We start from the raw sequence: 20,315 nt of genomic DNA, 5'->3' as shown, positions 1-20,315 counted from the left end.
CTGCACAATTATGTGAATTTTCTGGGAAAAGGGTCACCAAAACTTGGGCCCTCTGTCTTTGCGTTGCACTTTTAAAGGGAACCCGAGGTGAGAATAATATTGAGGCTGCCATATTTATCTCCCTTTAAGCAATACCAGTTGCCTGGCTGCCGTGCTGGTCCTCTGCCTCTTATTCTTTCAACCATAGACCCTGAACAAGCATGCAGCAGGTCAGGGGTTTCTGACAATATTGTCAGAACTGACAAGATTAGCTGCATGGCTTGTTTCTGGTGTAATTCAGTTCACTACTACAGCCAAATAGATCAGCAGGGCTGCCAGGCAACTAGTATTGTTTAAAAGGAAATAAATATGGCAGCCACCATATCACTCTCACCCTGGGTTCACTTTAAATTAGTTAGCCCCGCCCTCACCCGGTCATGACCACGCCCATTGCTTCGCGCGCCGCAGGTTGTAGCCACACCCATTTCGCGCGCCGCAGGTCGTCAGCTCCCCCGGAAATTGGTCCAGCACCTGCATAGCACCCCCTAAAAAAATTTCCTGGAGCCGCCACTGACCTCCTCTGTAATCAATTTAAAGAATGGGAATAAAGTTTATAGTCAATAAAACACTTTTTTCCCCGGTAGATAAAATACACATATCTACACAGATCTGTCCATTAGTCCTGAAAGAGGGTCACACGAGGAAGGAAGAGTGACAGGGATTCCAAAGAGTGACAGTATGAATCTATGCCTCCTCTGTAACAAAGTATGTCCACCCCGATCTCTGCTCTGCTCAATATATAGCAAGAATCACACAATTACCTCTTCCAACAACGACTCTCCTCCACCTCGTGCAACTTCTCTTCCTTCTGTTACATTACATCCTCTCTATGGTGTAATATCTTGTTGACCATGCTTTCCACTTAGGAGAAGTGAGATCGCCATCTTGTGGTCAATAGGCTAACTGCAGCCTCTGTTTGTGGAACAATCTCGTCAATCTTCAGACCAATATCAGAAAGATCTTGCTCAAAAGGACTTGAAAGGTTGTGCAGTGGTAGATTCCCTGACAACTGAAGGACCTCTAGCTGGTCTCCTCCATGTAAAATGTGTGCACCCGGACCGTGGTGAGTATTGCAGGCCCACCTGTCCACTGGCTTGCATCTTCCTGTGTCCTGCATCTTTCTGCATTGCCGATGGCGGCGCCTGAACCATGTGACATCACCACATGTACTGATGTCCTGTAGCTGTGTTGGGGTCACGGGTACAGGCGCCCTACTGGCAATGAAGAAAGACATGGGACATAACAGGAAGCACACAAGTGAACAGGTGAGTCTGCAATACTCACCATGGCCTCCCCGTATAGATGGGGAGATCTGGGGGCCTTGCAGGCCGAGGTGGCTCCACAGATTTCCAATGGATTTTATGCTGAAAGTTTGTGTGTGGCGGGTAACAGGACTCTGAAAACATTACTATTGGAAAGTACACAGGAGGAGGGTAGATGTGTGAAGATTTTACTATTGTTATTTAGTATTTATATAGCACCAACATCTTCTGCAGCGCTGTACAGAGTATATTGTCTTCTCAGTTAACAGTCCCTCAAAGGAGCTCACAATCTAATCCCTATGATAGTCATATGTCTATGTATGTATCATATTCTAGGGCCAATTTAGGGGAAGGAAATTAACTTATGCTTTTTTTTGTTTTTTTCTGAATACGGGAGGAAACTGGAGTGCCTAGAAGAAACTCACACAGACACAGGGGAAAGCATATAAACTCCTTGCAGATAGTGTCCTGGCTGGGATTTGAACTGGGGACTGCAAGGCGAGACAGCTAACCAGGGCCAAGGAGGCGGAGTCGAGGAGTCGGATAATTCTTGTACCGACTGCACAGGACTCTTGCTAACCTCTACGCCACCAGGCTGCCATACACTTTACAATTGTTTTGCTCAATTAGACATTCAATTAGGCAAGGACATGCTTTTGGGAGAAATAAGGGTCATCTTGCTTGAAGTTCCACACTTCTGAAAGCCCTTATCATGCTATGCTGCAGACCGTGTTGTGTGTACACATTGGGCTTCAAATGCTATAATTCCTCTCCGGTGTTGACATGCTAATGTGCTGCTAGTAGTAAAATCACAGCTGCTGTGATACCTGGTAACTGGAAAAACCTCCTTCAAAGGAGAAGCAAGCTTGGATACAAGCCTGAAAAGACATTATCTTCAGTTTGAGGAACAGATTATACGATGAGTCAGGATAGGCAGCGGCAGGAGTAGTTCCAGGTGTGAGTGTGTGTTGAAATCTGTGAGTAAGGCGAAAGCAGGTGGCGGCCCCTAATGTGAAAAGTTTTTCTCTCAAAATAATGTTATGATGTCTGGATTAAGTGGTTTGATTCTTATGGTAGTTACATACCAAAATGCATTTTTGTAGTAATTGAGGCTTGCATGTTTTTTATTGTGTTTTTTTGAACATGGCAAACATACCCCGTGCTTAAGGGATACCCACAGTGACATGTGACATGATGAGATAGACATGTGTATGTACAGTTCCTAGCACACAAATAACTATGCTATGTTCCTTTTTCTCCGTCTGAAAGAGTTAAATATCAGGTATGTAAGTGGCTGACTCAGTCCTGACTCAGACAGGAAGTGACTATGGTGTGACCCTCACTGATAAGAAATCCCCCTTATCTTTTTCTTGCTCTCAGAAGCCATTTTCTGCTAGGAAAGTGTTTTATAGTTGGAATTTCTTATTAGTGAGGGTCACACTGTAGTCACTTCCTGTCAGGACTGAGTCAGCCACTTACATACCTGATATTTAACTCTTTCAGACAAAGAATAAAAGGAACACATCCTAGGTATTAGTGTGCTTGGCACTGTACATATACATGTCTAGCTCATCATGTCACATGTCACTTTGGGTATCCTTTAAGGGGACAGAGACAGTAAGAAGATTATGGTTATCTTCTTGCTCTAGTTAGTCACCTTGGGAACCCTTTTTAGGTATTTTTGTAGGGCCTGTAATAAGGGATTATGGGAAAAAAAAATCAGTGGATTTGTATGTAAAACTCTACTATGGTAGAGTAGATGTGTGAGGCTACTTGCACACCAAGACGTTGCGTTAGGTGCTACGTTAAGGTCGCATAACGTGCACCTAACGCAAGGCCTGGTGCTCTTCGATGTGGATGTCAGAGTGAGCCGCGTTGTGCAGCTCACTCTGGCGTCTGTGAAGCCGTGATGCGTACTCTTGGACGCATGCGGCATCACCTGGTCCCGCCGGCCAATCGCCGCACAGAGCAGCCGCACCAGGAAGTAAACACTGCATGTCACAACGTGCAGTGCATATTAATTAGCCATGTGCCTGGCCGCTCTCCGCTCCTCCCCAACATGACTGAGCATTTGCAAACAGTCTAACGCGGCTTAAGCCGCTGTAACGCTATAGTATGCTGCACTTTCAGAAGAACGTGCAGCGTTACATGTAACGCAACGTGGGCAGTGTGAACAGCCCACTTGTGTTACATTGCTGTGCGTTGGGGGAGCATTACAGGCTGCACTAACGTGCACCCGTAACGTCTTAGTGTGTAAGCAGCCTAAAGGTAGCCATACACTTTACAATTGATTTGCCCTATTGCACCACTGGCAATAGAATAATGGCAACAGAATAGAATGACAAAAGCAGGAAATAAGCAAATACACAAATCTCAGCTCCCTCCAATCATACAGCAGTCAGCTGGTAACTTTATATACTATGAGTTTCTCTCCATTTATGCCGATAGCAGCTTATGATGCAGAGGCATTTCTTGCAGCATGAGCTGGTGCATTATCATGCATGAAGATGACTGTCATGGAAAGCACAAATCTATTCTTCACACCTTCTGGGACCCTAAAAGGGCTGACCATATCTCTCCCCATGATTCTGACCTGAACCATGACTCTGCCACCTTCTTACAGATGTCCCAGCCTTGCTGTGACATGGTGGCCGTCCACCAACAATCCTGCACCTTGATGTTCACAGGACTCAGCAACTTCTAAAACCTTTTTGCTGCTTTGTTAGGGCATTTTAGCAGCTGCTCTCTTAATCGGATGCATTTGTTTGACAGAACCATTCCTCATTTTGCTTTTATCTTTTATCTGCACAAACACCCATGTGTGCTCTGAGTCAGCCACAAATCTTTTAACAGCACAATGGTCATGCTTAAGTGTTTGTGAAATATAAAGGTTTTCATACCTTGTCCAAGGCATTCAACTATTTCATACTTTTCGGTAGCAGAGAGATCATTTCTCTCTCATATTACTTGAAAATGGTGGTCTGCTTAATAATGTGGAACACCCTTTATTAGTAGTTTTTCCTCTAATCGGGCTCACCTGCCAGACTACAGTAGTTATCAATGGTGTCTGAGATTGTTTTCAGTGAACAGAAGAGCTCAATACAAAATACCATCCATCAGTTTAATTAAAGAACAAAATATTTAATCTGTATGACACTTAAATACAATTTGCATAATAATTTGGAACGCAGTGTAACATGGACCTGAACTCAGAACTTCCTCTCGGCTCTAAAACATACGCAACATTCCTGTATGTTTTACATTAACTCAGATATTTGTTAAGGCTTTTTTTTTTTAATATAATTTATTTTTTAATTTGCAATCTCAGTGTAATAGATTTGACTATGAAATGTTCAAATAACCACTAAAACACACCCAAACACCCCCGGGGTACATCTGCCACATGCTGAGCCTTAAAGAGGAACTTCAGCCTAAACAAACATACTGTTATCAAGTTACATTAGTTATGTTAATTAGAATAGATAGGTAATATAATCTCTTACCCACCCTGTTTTAAAAGAACAGGCAAATGTTTGTGATTCACGGGGGCTGCCATCTTTGTCATGGGGGCAGCCATCTTGGGGGCAGACATCTTTTTGGTTGAAAGGAGGTGACAAGGAGCAGGAGACACAGTTCCAACTATCCTGTGTCCTGATTACCCCTCCCAGCTGCACACACTAGGCTTCAAATGTCAAATTCAAAATGTAAAAAAAAAAAATTGCACCAAAACAGCAGATGAGAACAACAACATCAGAAATTACATCATGCTTTGCACAGAATCAGGGGGAAAAGCAATGATGTGCTATCCAGCGCTAATCACACGAAGCTTGAAGGGTAAATAATGCAGCTACTAGCAGCTCCTGGATCCCGGCTGAAGGAATAACTGTAGCAGTAGAAAAACAAAGAAGAGGGAGGGCTCCGTAGTGCATGAACGTTATTTTATTCCTCAGACACGCAATGTGTTAAAAACACTTACTAAAAAGACTCATGCGTGGATGCGCCGAAACGCGTCGTGAGGTACTGCACACGGACACCATAGGGAAGGCACCTATTGTCCATCACCAGCTGGGACAGTCATTCACTGCAGGCCACAGAGGAGGAGCAGGTTACCACCCATGGTTGTCTTTTAGGGCTTGCAGCCCATGATATGCTTATGCTTCATTGTTTTTTAGTAAGTGTTTTTAACACATTGCGCATCAGGGAAAAAAAGCCTGGGCAGGTTTCTTCTGTGCAGCTAAAATGAGGCTTGTATAAGAGAAACAAAGTTCTGATGCTTTGAAACTGTTAAAGAAACGCCAAGCCTTTTCAGTGCTGCTGAGTCGATTTTGAGTCCGGAGGTTCACTTTAACAGATGGCTAACAGCTAGGGAGTCCCTGGAAGTAACAGCCACCCCCAGACATCTGCCCCTGCTGCCTCCAGCATGTCCCGGCTGTTACAGGCACAGTGTGTGCTGCTGAGGCACTTCTGCTATCCCAGCCATCTGCCCCTGCTGCCTCCACCATGTCCTGGCTGTTACAGGCACAGTGTGTGCTGCTGAGGCGCTGCACTTCTGCTATCCCAGCCATCTGCCCCTGCTGCCTCCAGCATGTCCTGGCTGTTACAGGCACAGTGTGTGCTGCTGAGGCTCTGCACTTCAGCTATCTCAGCCATCTGCCCCTGCTGCCTCCAGCATGTCCCGGCTGTTGCAGGCACAGTGTGTGCTGCTGAGGCTCTGCACTTCTGCTATCCCAGCCATCTGCCCCGGCTGCCTCCAGCATGTCCCGGCTGTTACAGGCACAGTGTGTGCTGCTGAGGCACTTCTGCTATCCCAGACATCTGCCCCTGTTGCCTCCAGCATGTCCCGGCTGTTACAGGCACAGTGTGTGCTGTTGAGGCACTTCTACTATCCCAGCCATCTGCCCCAGCTGCCTCCAGCATGTCCCGGCTGTTACAGGCACAGTGTGTGCTGCTGAGGCGCTGCACTTCTGCTATCCCAGCCATCTGCCCCTGCTGCCTCCAGCATGTCCTGGCTGTTACAGGCACAGTGTGTGCTGCTGAGGCTCTGCACTTCAGCTATCTCAGCCATCTGCCCCTGCTTCCTCCAGCATGTCCCGGCTGTTGCAGGCACAGTGTGTGCTGCTGAGGCTCTGCACTTCTGCTATCCCAGCCATCTGCCCCGGCTGCCTCCAGCATGTCCCGGCTGTTACAGGCACAGTGTGTGCTGCTGAGGCACTTCTGCTATCCCAGACATCTGCCCCTGTTGCCTCCAGCATGTCCCGGCTGTTACAGGCACAGTGTGTGCTGTTGAGGCACTTCTACTATCCCAGCCATCTGCCCCAGCTGCCTCCAGCATGTCCCGGCTGTTACAGGCACAGTGTGTGCTGCTTAGGCACTTCTGCTATCCCAGCCATCTGCCCCTGCTGCCTCCACCATGTCCTGGCTGTTACAGGCACAGTGTGTGCTGCTGAGGCGCTGCACTTCTGCTATCCCAGCCATCTGCCCCTGCTGCCTCCAGCATGTCCTGGCTGTTACAGGCACAGTGTGTGCTGCTGAGGCTCTGCACTTCAGCTATCTCAGCCATCTGCCCCTGCTTCCTCCAGCATGTCCCGGCTGTTGCAGGCACAGTGTGTGCTGCTGAGGCTCTGCACTTCTGCTATCCCAGCCATCTGCCCCTCCTGCCTCCAGCATGTCCCGGCTGTTACAGGCACAGTGTGTGCTGCTGAGGCACTTCTGCTATCCCAGACATCTGCCCCTGCTGCCTCCAGCATGTCCCGGCTGTTACAGGCACAGTGTGTGCTGCTGAGGCTCTTCTGCTATCCCAGACATCTGCCCCTGCTGCCTCCAGCATGTCCCGGCTGTTACAGGCACAGTGTGTGCTGCTGAGGCTCTTCTGCTATCCCAGACATCTGCCCCTGCTGCCTCCAGTATGTCCCGGCTGTTACAGGCACAGTGTGTGCTGCTGAGGCTCTTCTGCATCCCAGCCATCTGCCCCTTCTGCCTCCAGCATGTCCTGGCTGTTACAGGGACAGTGTGTGCTGCTGAGGCTCTGTACTTCTGCTATCCCAGCCATCTGCCCCTGCTGCCTCCAGCATGTCCCGGCTGTTACAGGGACAGTGTGTGCTGCTGAGGCTCTGCACTTCTGCTATCCCAGCCATCTGCCCCTGCTGCCTCCAGCATGTCCCGGCTGTTACAGGGACAGTGTGTGCTGCTGAGGCTCTGCCCTTCTGCTATCCCAGCCATCTGCCCCTGCTGCCTCCAGCATGTCCCGGCTGTTACAGGCACAGTGTGTGCTGCTGAGGCGCTGCACTTCTGCTATCCCAGCCATCTGCCCCTGCTGCCTCCAGCATGTCCTGGCTGTTACAGGCACAGTGTGTGCTGCTGAGGCTCTGCACTTCAGCTATCTCAGCCATCTGCCCCTGCTGCCTCCAGCATGTCCCGGCTGTTGCAGGCACAGTGTGTGCTGCTGAGGCTCTGCACTTCTGCTATCCCAGCCATCTGCCCCGGCTGCCTCCAGCATGTCCCGGCTGTTACAGGCACAGTGTGTGCTGCTGAGGCACTTCTGCTATCCCAGACATCTGCCCCTGTTGCCTCCAGCATGTCCCGGCTGTTACAGGCACAGTGTGTGCTGTTGAGGCACTTCTACTATCCCAGCCATCTGCCCCAGCTGCCTCCAGCATGTCCCGGCTGTTACAGGCACAGTGTGTGCTGCTTAGGCACTTCTGCTATCCCAGCCATCTGCCCCTGCTGCCTCCACCATGTCCTGGCTGTTACAGGCACAGTGTGTGCTGCTGAGGCGCTGCACTTCTGCTATCCCAGCCATCTGCCCCTGCTGCCTCCAGCATGTCCTGGCTGTTACAGGCACAGTGTGTGCTGCTGAGGCTCTGCACTTCAGCTATCTCAGCCATCTGCCCCTGCTTCCTCCAGCATGTCCCGGCTGTTGCAGGCACAGTGTGTGCTGCTGAGGCTCTGCACTTCTGCTATCCCAGCCATCTGCCCCTCCTGCCTCCAGCATGTCCCGGCTGTTACAGGCACAGTGTGTGCTGCTGAGGCACTTCTGCTATCCCAGACATCTGCCCCTGCTGCCTCCAGCATGTCCCGGCTGTTACAGGCACAGTGTGTGCTGCTGAGGCTCTTCTGCTATCCCAGACATCTGCCCCTGCTGCCTCCAGCATGTCCCGGCTGTTACAGGCACAGTGTGTGCTGCTGAGGCTCTTCTGCTATCCCAGACATCTGCCCCTGCTGCCTCCAGTATGTCCCGGCTGTTACAGGCACAGTGTGTGCTGCTGAGGCTCTTCTGCATCCCAGCCATCTGCCCCTTCTGCCTCCAGCATGTCCTAGCTGTTACAGGGACAGTGTGTGCTGCTGAGGCTCTGTACTTCTGCTATCCCAGCCATCTGCCCCTGCTGCCTCCAGCATGTCCCGGCTGTTACAGGGACAGTGTGTGCTGCTGAGGCTCTGCACTTCTGCTATCCCAGCCATCTGCCCCTGCTGCCTCCAGCATGTCCCGGCTGTTACAGGGACAGTGTGTGCTGCTGAGGCTCTGCCCTTCTGCTATCCCAGCCATCTGCCCCTGCTGCCTCCAGCATGTCCCGGCTGTTACAGGCACAGTGTGTGCTGCTGAGGCTCTGTACTTCTGCTATCCCAGCCATCTGCCCCTGCTGCCTCCAGCATGTCCCGGCTGTTACAGGCAGTGTGTGCTGCTGAGGCACTGCACTTCTGCTATCCCAGCCATCTTCCCCTGCTGCCTCCAGCATGTCCCGGCTGTTACAGGCACAGTGTGTGCTGCTGAGGCTCTGCACTTCTGTTATTCCAGCCATCTGTTATGGTGAGAGGCCCCTTGTTGTGTCACACCTGTTCCCCCAGAGCTCTCCATTGTTCACAGATGGGTCTTGTGTTCTCTCTGGCCTTGTGGCTGCTCTGCTGAGTTCCTCTGTACTCTATACCTACACAAGGGCACCACCCCACCCCCCTGCAGTATCACCCATCACAGTGTGGCCATACTGAAGGGTTGCCCTGCTCCCTGCTGCTTCCTGTGACTCAGCTCTGCAGTCCGGGTAGTGTGAAGGTCAGCAATGGCATCTGGTATTTGTGGCAGAATCTTGTGGAGTGAATGGGGGTGAAGGGAGGTCACCCTCTGTTGGGATGGGAACAAGCTGTGTCTTCATGTCCCTCTCACCCCCTGCTCCACCCGGCGGAGGTCTTCTAGCTGCCCACAGGATGCTCTGAGAGGTGCTCACAGGGAGCCATGTGTGACCTATAACCATGTTTGTGTGACCATGTTATAAATAACATTCCAGATTAAGCCGTCAGCTGCCTCTGCATAAGTACATGGATTGTCCATAGTCTTGTTAAAAATCAGGGATTCCTAGTTACATACTGCAGAAACTTGGTAACCTAATTAGCTGCTCATCAGCGTAATACTGTATCTGGCCAATCCTACATGCCTTTGTACTATGCCCAGAGATTGAAGGTCCACACCAACCTCCTGTCATGCCCTAAACAGTGCTGCCTAACTTTGTAAACTTGCTGTGGAGAGAGTGGAGCAGCAATGTAAAGGCTTCGGGCGGCAGAGAGAGGTGGGCGTGGCAGAAGTAGTGAGAGGAGTGATACAGCAAACAGACTGGCCACAGCATTACCTCCCATGGGCCGGATGCAGCCTGCGGGCCACCATTTGGAGAGCCCTGCCCTATCTGACAGCTGTTTGGTCTGAGCATGGAACATGGCACAGGTACAGAGGCAGGTAGAGGAGTCACCAGATAACTTTGTGCATTCAGCTTAAACCTCTTCATGTTTGCTGAATATAAAACCAAGACACAGAGAGACAGAGGGAGGGAAATCTCCTTTCCTCAGGTCATTCTGGATGAATGGGGGCCTCTAATATCCCCACATGTGCAGCTCACAGCAGGTAAAATCCCACCTGCCTGAAATATGCAGCTTCTAGAGGTTCTGGGGGCTGAATCATCTCTGCAGCACATTATAGAACTGGGGTATTTCTGATTTATTCAGCACCCCCTGTTGTGTCCTCCATGAATAGGTCTATGTGAGATCTGATGTGACCCCAAATGTGATTTATACTGTCACCATTTCCAACACTCTGCTCACCACTCCTCACTGGAGCAAATTCTCTTCTGCATAGAATATGAGATATCTGTCTGAAGGATGGCCAAGACATTTCCTGCAATCAGCACAAGTGTCAGACGGGACACCTAGAACATTTCCCACACTCAGTAAATGAAAAAAGGCCTCTCTTTTTTATCAACTGTATTTTATTATTACATTTTCACTGTACATTAAACAAAGCTCCATCAGAAAAAGACAACAAAAGAAAAGCTTTAGCACTTGCTGTCAATACACATCATATGTAGACTAGGCATTCGGTAATGCAGAAAACAGCTAATTTTACAAATCACCTTGCCAGATGCAAACTCACTAAACCTGTTACTGCACCGAAAAGTAAAATTACCGACTAGTGAGGAAAACTACTGACTTGTGCGGTAATGTAAATAAATTGTAATTCACGAAGATTAAAGCATTTGGTAAATCAAGTAAAATTGTTTAACATTAACATACAGCTCTGACCAGCCAGTAACTTACAATCTCCATGTGGGAAGATTTTCAGGTGTAGCAGACAGTAATAGGGAGAGCCAGACAGCCAATAGGGAGCGTTGGGACTTCAGGACGGCAGAGGAAGAAACATTTTAAAAGGCTTTTCTGAGCTCCCTCTAGTGGAAGTATGCATATCGAAAGGGATGCCGGGGATGCATTGGACAGAAAAGACCCCGACTCAGTTTCCTGCCTGACCTACTCCACAGCTGGGGAGACTTGCCGAGCAGGGCTTAGTGAATTGAAGCATGACTTTAATTATGAAACTTCTACCGCATTTGAGAAATTTTAGTGGATTTGGAAAAAGAAGTGTAGTATGCCGTCTTAACTACTTACTGCACCAGGTGCAGTATAATTAAGTCCTGGGAAACTTCACTTGAAGTTCCAGGGCCACAAATAGTCGTCTTCAGCTGCAGGTGGCCACCACTGGGTTCCCACGTGTGTACTCCTTACCGCCCGTTAGCAGGGAGATGAATGAATGGAAACTGCAGGCCGGTTTTGCCATGGGGGGTGGGGGGTGAAGCTTCAGACATCTAATGGTTTATGGGCAGACAGGTGAGTATTAAACCTAGCACTCATCTTAACCTTAATATTAACCTTAATGTTTTACCTTTTTAAACAATGGTATTCTTCAGGAGTGTAGAGAGCACACTGGAGAAGCTCCATGGGACTCAGGGGGTAGAGCAAGGGGATTGGTCACTCTTGTACAATGGGCAGGGAGGAGGTGGAATCTGGGAAGCAGGGGCCCCAGGAAATTTTCACAGGGGTCCCCAGTTTAAAATTATGCCCCTGCCTTGCATGTATATTTCATGTGGCTTGGAACTTTATAAAGTAATGCATGTAGCTGGTGTGGTTGAGTCATTAGCAGCATCTAAGGGGTGTTCCCCAAGTCACCTAACAAAGGCCTGATTGGAGGGTGATATGCATCATAAGAGTGTTATAGCAGAGCAGAGTAGTGAATGCAAATTTCAAACTTGGAAAAGCAATAGATGTACTTGGACCATGCAAAGATTTTTGATATTGTTCCCTTCAATAGCCTGATGCAGAAGCTGAGGATCCAGGGACTAGGAGAAAATATTATTACATGGATAGAGAACTGGTTATAATTGAAGGCAAAGAGTGGTGGTCAATGGATCATATTCAAAATGGGAAACTGCTAGCAGTGGGGTCCCGCAAGGGTTAGTACTAGGTCCAATCCTTTTCAATCTATTTATTAAATGATCTAGCAGATAGAATACAGAGTAATGTTGCTATTTTCAATACAAAATTATGCAGAACACTAAGCAGGGCAGTGACATTTTCCAACAGGATCAAGTCATTTGGGTGCTAGGATCATCAGATGTCTAATAGATGCCAATATAAATAATCGGTAATCGGGTGCCCATGAATAGGCCTTCTCACCAGTATGAAATCTCTCATGTGTGACAATCTCTGATTTCTGGGCAAAACATTTCCTGCACTCAGCACAAGAATACGTCTTCTCACTAGTGTGAGATCCATCATGTTTGAGAAGACTTTGTTTATGTACAAAGTATTTCCCACAATCACTATATGAATAGGGCTTTTCACTCTTGGGAGATCTCATGTATGACAAGGTCTGATTCCCTTAGAAAACATTTCCCACACTCAGCACATGAATAGGGCTTTCTCACCAGTATGAATTCTGTTATGTATGAAAAGTTTTGATTTCTGTGCAAAACATTTCCACATTTCCCACACTCAGTACAGGAATAGGGTTTCTCATCAGCATGATATCTCATGTGACTGACAAGAGATGATTTACATGCAAAACATTTCCCACACTATGCACATGAATAAGGCTTCTCACCAGTGAGATCTCTCGTGTCTGAGGAGGTGCCCTTTAATTCCAAAACATTTCCCACACTCAGAACATGAAAAGGGTTTCTCACCAGTGTGAGATTTTTTATGTGTTACAAGGGTTCCTTTACGTCCAAAACATTTCCCACACTCAGCACATGAAAAGGGCTTTTCACCAGTGTGAGATTTCTTATGTCTTACAAGAGTTTCTTTATGACCAAAACATTTCCCACACTCAGTACATGAATATGGCTTCTCACCAGTGTGAGTTCTGTCATGTATGACAAGTTGTCCTTTCTGTCTAAAACATTTCCCACACTCAGCACATGAATAAGGCTTCTCACCAGTGTGAGATCTCTCATGTATAACGAGGTGTGCTTTACGTCCAAAACATTTCCCACACTCAGCACATGAAAAGGGTTTCTCACCAGTGTGAGCTATCTTATGTCTTACAAGGGATTCTTTACGTCCAAAACATTTCCCACACTCAGTACAGGAATAGGGCTTCTCACCAGTGTGAATTCTCTCATGTGCATCAAGATGTAGTTTAGAAACAAAACATTTCCCACATGTGGAACAGGAATAAGATCCTCCAGCAGGGGGAGAGCTGTGCTGGGTATGAGGCCCCTCTGGGTTAGACAGGTGAGGGGAGTCTGGGGGAATATTTGGGGTCACCAGGATATCTGCAGGAGACTCTTGTCCAGTGACATCATCATCCGTTGTACAGTCTGTGGACACAGAGAGATGAGTCTCTGAGAGGTTCCTGATGCCGGGACTCCGCACTGCAAATAGAGAAACATCATCACTTCCTGTAAGAGAATTCTGAGGGGAGGAACAATTATTAGTAGGGATGGTGACAACTCCAGTTGATGCATAAAATTAGCATACAATTAGCACCATCTTGGAGTTATTGGCATGCCACTGGCCATCACTAGTTATCAGCCTGACAGAGAACTACAGAAGATTGGCTGCCTGTAATGAGCACAATCACATGACAATAACTTTGCCTTGCATCAATGGCATAACTATCGCCCCTGCAGCCCGTGACTGCAGGAGGGCCCAGAAGCAGGTAGGGGCCCCTGAAATAACGCCCCACATCGATCAGAGCGGCCGGTGTGAGGAAACTGTAAAGCCGGTGTAGTGTTGCAGCTCTGTCCGGCTCTGTGGGGATGTGGACCACACCATGTTTCATTTGCAGAGGGGTGACCTAGGGCAGGTAGAGATGAAGTTTATATACTGTACTTAGACCAGGCTATTGCCTCATCTAACTTGTGCTCTCGAGCATACTGTGCAGCAGCTCTGTGGCTGGCAACTAGCAGAGGAGGACATTCCTTTCATCCCTCCCCCCTAGTGTTGGTCACTCAGATGCAAATAATTTTGAGTGGATGCAAATTTACCTACATTTGTATGCAAATGTATTCAGCTTGAAAATTAACAATTCAAATCCTGCTGAGGTAAAATGTGACTGGTTCATTTTTAAGCTGCATTAAAATTGCATAATCTTGCATCAACTTGAAATTATTTGCATCTCACTGACCATCTCTAATCACAACCCTTGCCAGATCTGTCATTTGTCTATTCACCCCATGCCTGAACTTCCTGCAGTATTGGGGTAACCTCTTGCTCTTGTGAAATTGGAATATTTGCATAATTGCACTTGGCATAGCTGTTTTAGCAGAGGGACTTTTTAGCTACTTTTAACTTCAGTCCCCCCTCCTCCCCCCAATCATCACTCACATTTTTACAGCCCCTCCCCCACTTATTGGCATCATGTGATCTATACTGTGCCCAGCAGGGACATGTTTCTTATTAACCTTAATATGTATTTCCTAATGTTTATCACTCACCTGTGCCCATCCCTGTAATAATATCTTCCTTCTTAGATGTCTCCAAAACGTCACCCTCCTCCATAGACTGCTGATCACCCCTCACATACGTCTCTTCTTCTTCCTCTTTAATTGTCCCCATCATGAGAACCTCCTCCATAGACTGCTGATCACCCCTCACATATGTCTCTTCTTCGTCCTCTTTATATGTCCTCATCATGTCACCCTCCTCCATAGACTGCTGATCACTCCTCACATATGTCTCTTCTTCCTCCTCTTTAACCACAGTGTTAACATGTCTCAGTTCTCCACCCTAATTTCACAAAGTGAGATATAATGGGAAATGTGACCACAGATAACAGCATACACAGAGGGAAAGAATGTGTCACAGTTTGGAGCCTTTGTGGATCCTCTACTCCACCTACCTGATAATGGTAGGGGATGGTGGGATCTTCTTGTGGACAATCCTGGGAATAAAGAGGACCTGTACATCTCTCTGGTGGGATTTTGTTACTAGGTCCATCTGTAGGAAACAAACACACTGACTAATTACATTGTCTATATATGTTGGTCAGATGATGGGGGATCTAGGTGGACCCTCCACTGCTCCTTCCTTTACAAGAAATGAAAGTCTCCTCTTACCTGGTGATGTGAGGGGTGTCTGATTCTCCATCATAGTGTCCTTGTAGAGGTCCTTGTGTCCTTCTATATGCTGCCTCTCCTCCATGGAGAAATAGATGGTGACATCCTGAAACCTAACATGAACCTGAAAAATACAATGATACAGTCACCACCCAGACATACCCTTACCTGTAATTGGATAGTATCCCATAATTTCCCAGGACTGCTCACCTCTCCTATCAACAGCCCCATAATCTTCTTGGTGATTTCTAGAATCTTCCGCTTACTCTCAGATACCAGGAAGTGAGGTGGAGGAATTGTAATGGTCACATGATCACCACACTTCACTGGCATACAACTCTGTTAAGAGAGACCAAAAATAATGTCATATGACCTCCCAGAATCCTCATCACCTCTCTAGTCAGGTGTGTGTTTTATTAATAGAGATAAGAGCGATGTCATGTGACCTCCCAGAATCCTCCTCACCTGTCCAGACAGCAGACAGATGATCTCCAGGGTGAGGTTGAATATCCTCTCGGTCATGTGACTCTGGTCCTCATCCATCCTCAGTGACGTGGTCATGTGATCCATACAGGATGCTGCTGCCTTCTGATGGGGAATAAGGGGAGGATAATTTAGTAGCAATAATTTACTGAAAACATACCCCCCCCCCCAAACACACACCCCTCCCCCCAATCTACTGATTGGATACTTACAGCCAAACTACTAGGCTATTACTAGGTTACAAGTCAATTGGCTAGTATTGCCTGGAAGTGGGTTGGAAGTACTAAGCGATGGGCTACTTTCAAGCACTGAAAACCACCACTTCAGTGCCATAAGAAACATGTCTGCCAAAGCTGTCCCCAATTCACCTGCCTATCACTCCACATTGCTGTCATGGCAGGGCCATGCAGAGTATCACAGGAAAGCATAAAAATGTGGTTTATAGCTACCTGTGTACTATACTCATAGCATGCTGCAGTCCTGTCCTCCCTCTGCTTCCTCTCCAGCTGGCCTTCTCTCCTCACATCCACCTCCCACTGTTACCATTCCTGTGATGTTACATCAGTGCTGGTAGTGGTAGATGGATGAGGATATGAAGAGAGAAGAGGCAGAGTCTGAGGCTAATGAGAGCAGAGGACTGGAGCACACTGTGACAGCTAGCTATAAACCTATGTAAATCCTTCCTTATACTAACCTGCATGGAGATGGGGGAAGAAATAGCATTACTGGGATAGGGGGACATTACATACTGGAGGATAATGGAAATGCTGGGGGACAGATGGAGGACATGGCTATACTGGGGGAAAAATGGGATTACTAGGGTGGGGGGACATTATACATTGGAGGATAATGGCAATGCTGGGGGACACAGGGAGGATAAGGCTACACTGGAAAAGAAATGGCATCACTGGGATGGGGGACATTACTGGTGGATAAGGGGCATCCATGGGCATTCAGGGTCTTGCACTCTCCTGGCTTTCCTCCTATCCCACAGATAGGACCTTCAGAGTCACCTACTCCGGCAACACTTCCTCTCCGCGACACCTCAATGTTGGAGTTCCCCAAGGCTCAGTCCTCGGACCTCTCATTTTCTCTATCTAAACTTATGGTCTTAGCCTGCTCCTTTCCTGTTTGATTGGCTTTTAATATCACCTATACACTGATGATACCCAAATTTACATTTCAGCACCTGACTTAGGTACTTTAACAGTCCGTGTCCCTGACTGTCTCAATGCAATCGCCTCCTTCATGTCCTCCCGTTTTCTAAAACTCAAAATGGACAAGATTCAAATGGCAATCTTCCTACCTGACAATTCAATGCCAATTCAAATCCCTGCCTGACATTACTATATCTGTTGATGGCATTTCAAGATCACCTGTTTAGCAGGCTCATGGCCTAGGTCTAATAATGGACTCAACCCTCTCACTCAAACCACTCATAGACAAAACTATCTTCCTCTTGTTGCCTCCACCTGATAAACATCTCCGCATCCGCCCTTTTCTCACACAGGATGGTACCAAACTTCTGGTGCATGCCCCGATTATTTCACGACTAGACTATTGCAACTCGCTGCTTTGCAACCTCCCTGCCAACCATTTAGCCCCCCCTACAGTCCATCATGAACTCTGCTGCACGACTCATCCACCTCTCCTCCCACTTCTCCATGCCAAAACCCCTCTGTCAGACCCTTCACTGGCTGCCAGTTACACAAAGGATACAATTTAAAATCCTTACCCTTGCCTACAAAGCTCTTCACAGCCTAGCTCCTTCCCATCTAAATCAACTTATTTCCAGATACCATCCTACACGCAATCTCCACTCTATTAACGATATCCTTCTGTCTTTTTCCCTGGTCACTACTTCTCACTCCTGCTTACAAGACTTCTTTCGATCCTCTCCCCTCCTCTGGAAAGCTTTCCCTCAACACATCCACCACTCATCCACACTTACTCTTTTAGCCAATCTTTTAGTACAATCTGAAAACTCACCTCTTCAGGCAAGCATACTCTCCTACCTAGGACACCACCAGCAGATCACCATCTCATACAAAACTTCCCCTTACCTACTGTCTTATTTCTTAAGCCTTTAGACCAGGCATGGGCAAACTTGGCCCTCCAGCTGTTACGGAACTACAAGTCCCACAATGCATTTGCCTTTATGAGTCATGACTGTGGCTGTCAGACTCCTGCAATGCATTGTGGGACTTGTAGTTCTGTAACAGCTAGAGGGCCAAGTTTGCCCATGCCTGCTTTAGACTGTAAAGCCTGGTACACACCATGCAATTTCCCGCCAGATAGATGGGTCAAATAGATAATTTCCGGCAGGTCGGAACTGATTTCCGATTGTTTTTCTAATTGATTTGCAAAGAAGTGAACAGAAAATCGATCAGAAAAATGGTTGGATCTTACGGAAACTATCGACTCATCTATCTGATGGGAAATTGCATGGTGTGTACCAGACTTAAAGGGAACCAAAACTGAGAGGGATATAGATGTTTCATTTTAAACAATACCAGTTGCCTGTCAGTCCTGCTGATCTCTTTGGCTGCAGTAGTGACTGAATCACACACCTGAAACAAGCATGCAGCTAATCCAGTCTGGCTTCAGTCAGAGCACCTGATCTGCATGCCTGTTCATGGGCTGTGGCTAAAAGTATGAGACACATGATCAGTGGGAGAGTCAGGCAACTGGTATTATTTTAAATGGAAAAATCCATATCTTTCTCAGTTTAGGTTCCCTTTAAGGCCTTCTGGGCAGGGCTCTCATCCCATTTAGTCACACAAAGCTGTGTAATGTGTGTGCATGCCTCCCACCTGTGTAATAATCTGTAGCTGATTTGTTCACTGCATCAGCGGTAATCCACCATTGTCTTGTATTAACTATAATAGTGTTATACCCTCAATGCTGTTGTACAGCACCACTGAAGATGCTGGCGCTATATAAATCAATAATAATAATGGCAATGCTGGGGGACAAGGGGGGGGGGCATGGCTATACTGGGAAAGAAATGGCATTACTAGGGTGGGGGGGACATTACATACTGGAGGATAATGACAATGCTGGGGGACACAGGGAGGACATGGCTATACTGGGAAAGAAATAAAATTACTGGGGTGGGGGACATTACATACTGGAGGATAATGGCAATCCTGGGGGCACAGGGAGTTCATGGCTATACTGGATGGACATGTAGTCTTGTCTCTGTGATGTGACTGAACTGAATTATTACTAGGAAGGTGAGATGCCAGCACTGGAGGGACATGGCTATATTCCATATACATCTTCTCTTGTCTCAGTGATGTGACTGAATTATTACTAGGAAGGTGAGATGCCAGCACTGGAGGGACATGGCTATATTCCATATACATCTTTTCTTGTCTCTGTGATGTGAGTTATTACTAGGAAGATGCCAGCACTGGAGGGACATGGCTATACTCCATATACATCTTCTCTTGTCTCTGTGATGTGACTGAATTATTACTAGGAAGGTGAGATGCCAGCACTGGAGGGACATGGCTATATTCCATATACATCTACTCTTGTCTCTGTGATGTGACTGAATTGTTACTAGGAAGGTGAGATGCCGGCACTGGAGGGACATGGCTATATTCCATATACATCTTCTCTTGTCTCTGTGATGTGACTGGATTATTACTAGGAAGGTGAGATGCCAGCACTGGAGGGACATGGCTATATTCCATATACATCTTATCTTGTCTCTGTGATGTGACTGAATTATTACTAGGAAGGTGAGATGCCAGCACTGGAGGGACATGGCTATATTCCATATACATCTTCTCTTGTCTCTGTGATGTGAATTATTACTAGGAAGGTGAGATGCCAGCACTGGAGGGACATGGCTATATTCCATATACATCTTCTCTTGTCTCTGTGATGTGACTGAATTATTACTAGGAAGGTGAGATGCCGGCACTGGAGGGACATGACTATATTCCATATACATCTTCTCTTGTCTCTGTGATGTGACTGAATTATTACTAGGAAGGTGAGATGCCGGCACTGGAGGGACATGGCTATATTCCATATACATCTTCTCTTGTCTCTGTGATGTGACTGAATTATTACTAGGAAGGTGAGATGCCAGCACTGGAGGGACATGGCTGTACTCCATATATATCTTCTCTTGTCTCTGTGATGTGACTGAATTATTACTAGGAAGGTGAGATGCCAGCAATGGAGGGACATGGCTATATTCCATATACATCTTCTCTTGTCTCTGTGATGTAACTGAATTATTACTAGGAAGGTGAGATGCCAGCACTGGAGGGACATGGCTATAATCCATATACATCTTCTCTTGTCTCTGTGATGTGACTGAATTATTACCAGGAAGGTGAGATGCCGGCACTGGAAGGACATGGCTATATTCCATATACCTCTTCTCCTGTCTCTGTGATGTGACTGAATTATTACTAGGAAGGTGAGATGCTGGCACTGGGGGGACATGGCTATATTCCATATACATCTTCTCTTGTCTCTGTGATGTGAGCTAGGAAGGTGAGATGCCGGCACTGGAGGGACATGGCTATATTCCATATACATCTTCTCTTGTCTCTGTGATGTGACTGAATTATTACTAGGAAGGGGAGATGCCGGCACTGGAGGGACATGGCTATATTCCATATACATCTTCTCTTGTCTC

General features: G+C 47.2%; 1 protein-coding gene and 1 pseudogene across 1 annotated transcript in view; both read right to left on the bottom strand.

Moving 5' to 3' along the window:
* Nucleotides 1-20,315, bottom strand: part of LOC137537119 (uncharacterized) — a 163,115-nt pseudogene that overhangs the window by 90,440 nt on the left and 52,360 nt on the right.
* Nucleotides 10,570-20,315, bottom strand: part of LOC137535837 (zinc finger protein 665-like) — a 41,258-nt gene continuing 31,512 nt past the window's right edge. Inside the window, exon 10 of the mRNA XM_068257724.1 lies at nucleotides 10,570-13,231. Within this exon, the coding sequence (XP_068113825.1) occupies nucleotides 12,708-13,231 (524 nt within the window). The 3' untranslated portion in view covers nucleotides 10,570-12,707. The remainder of the gene's footprint in view (nucleotides 13,232-20,315) is intronic.

This window comes from Hyperolius riggenbachi, chromosome 10 (genome assembly GCF_040937935.1).
Source record: "Hyperolius riggenbachi isolate aHypRig1 chromosome 10, aHypRig1.pri, whole genome shotgun sequence".
NCBI lineage: Eukaryota > Metazoa > Chordata > Amphibia > Anura > Hyperoliidae > Hyperolius > Hyperolius riggenbachi.
The sequence above is the reverse complement of the archived record's forward strand: the minus strand, read 5'-3'. Positions and strand labels throughout refer to the sequence as shown.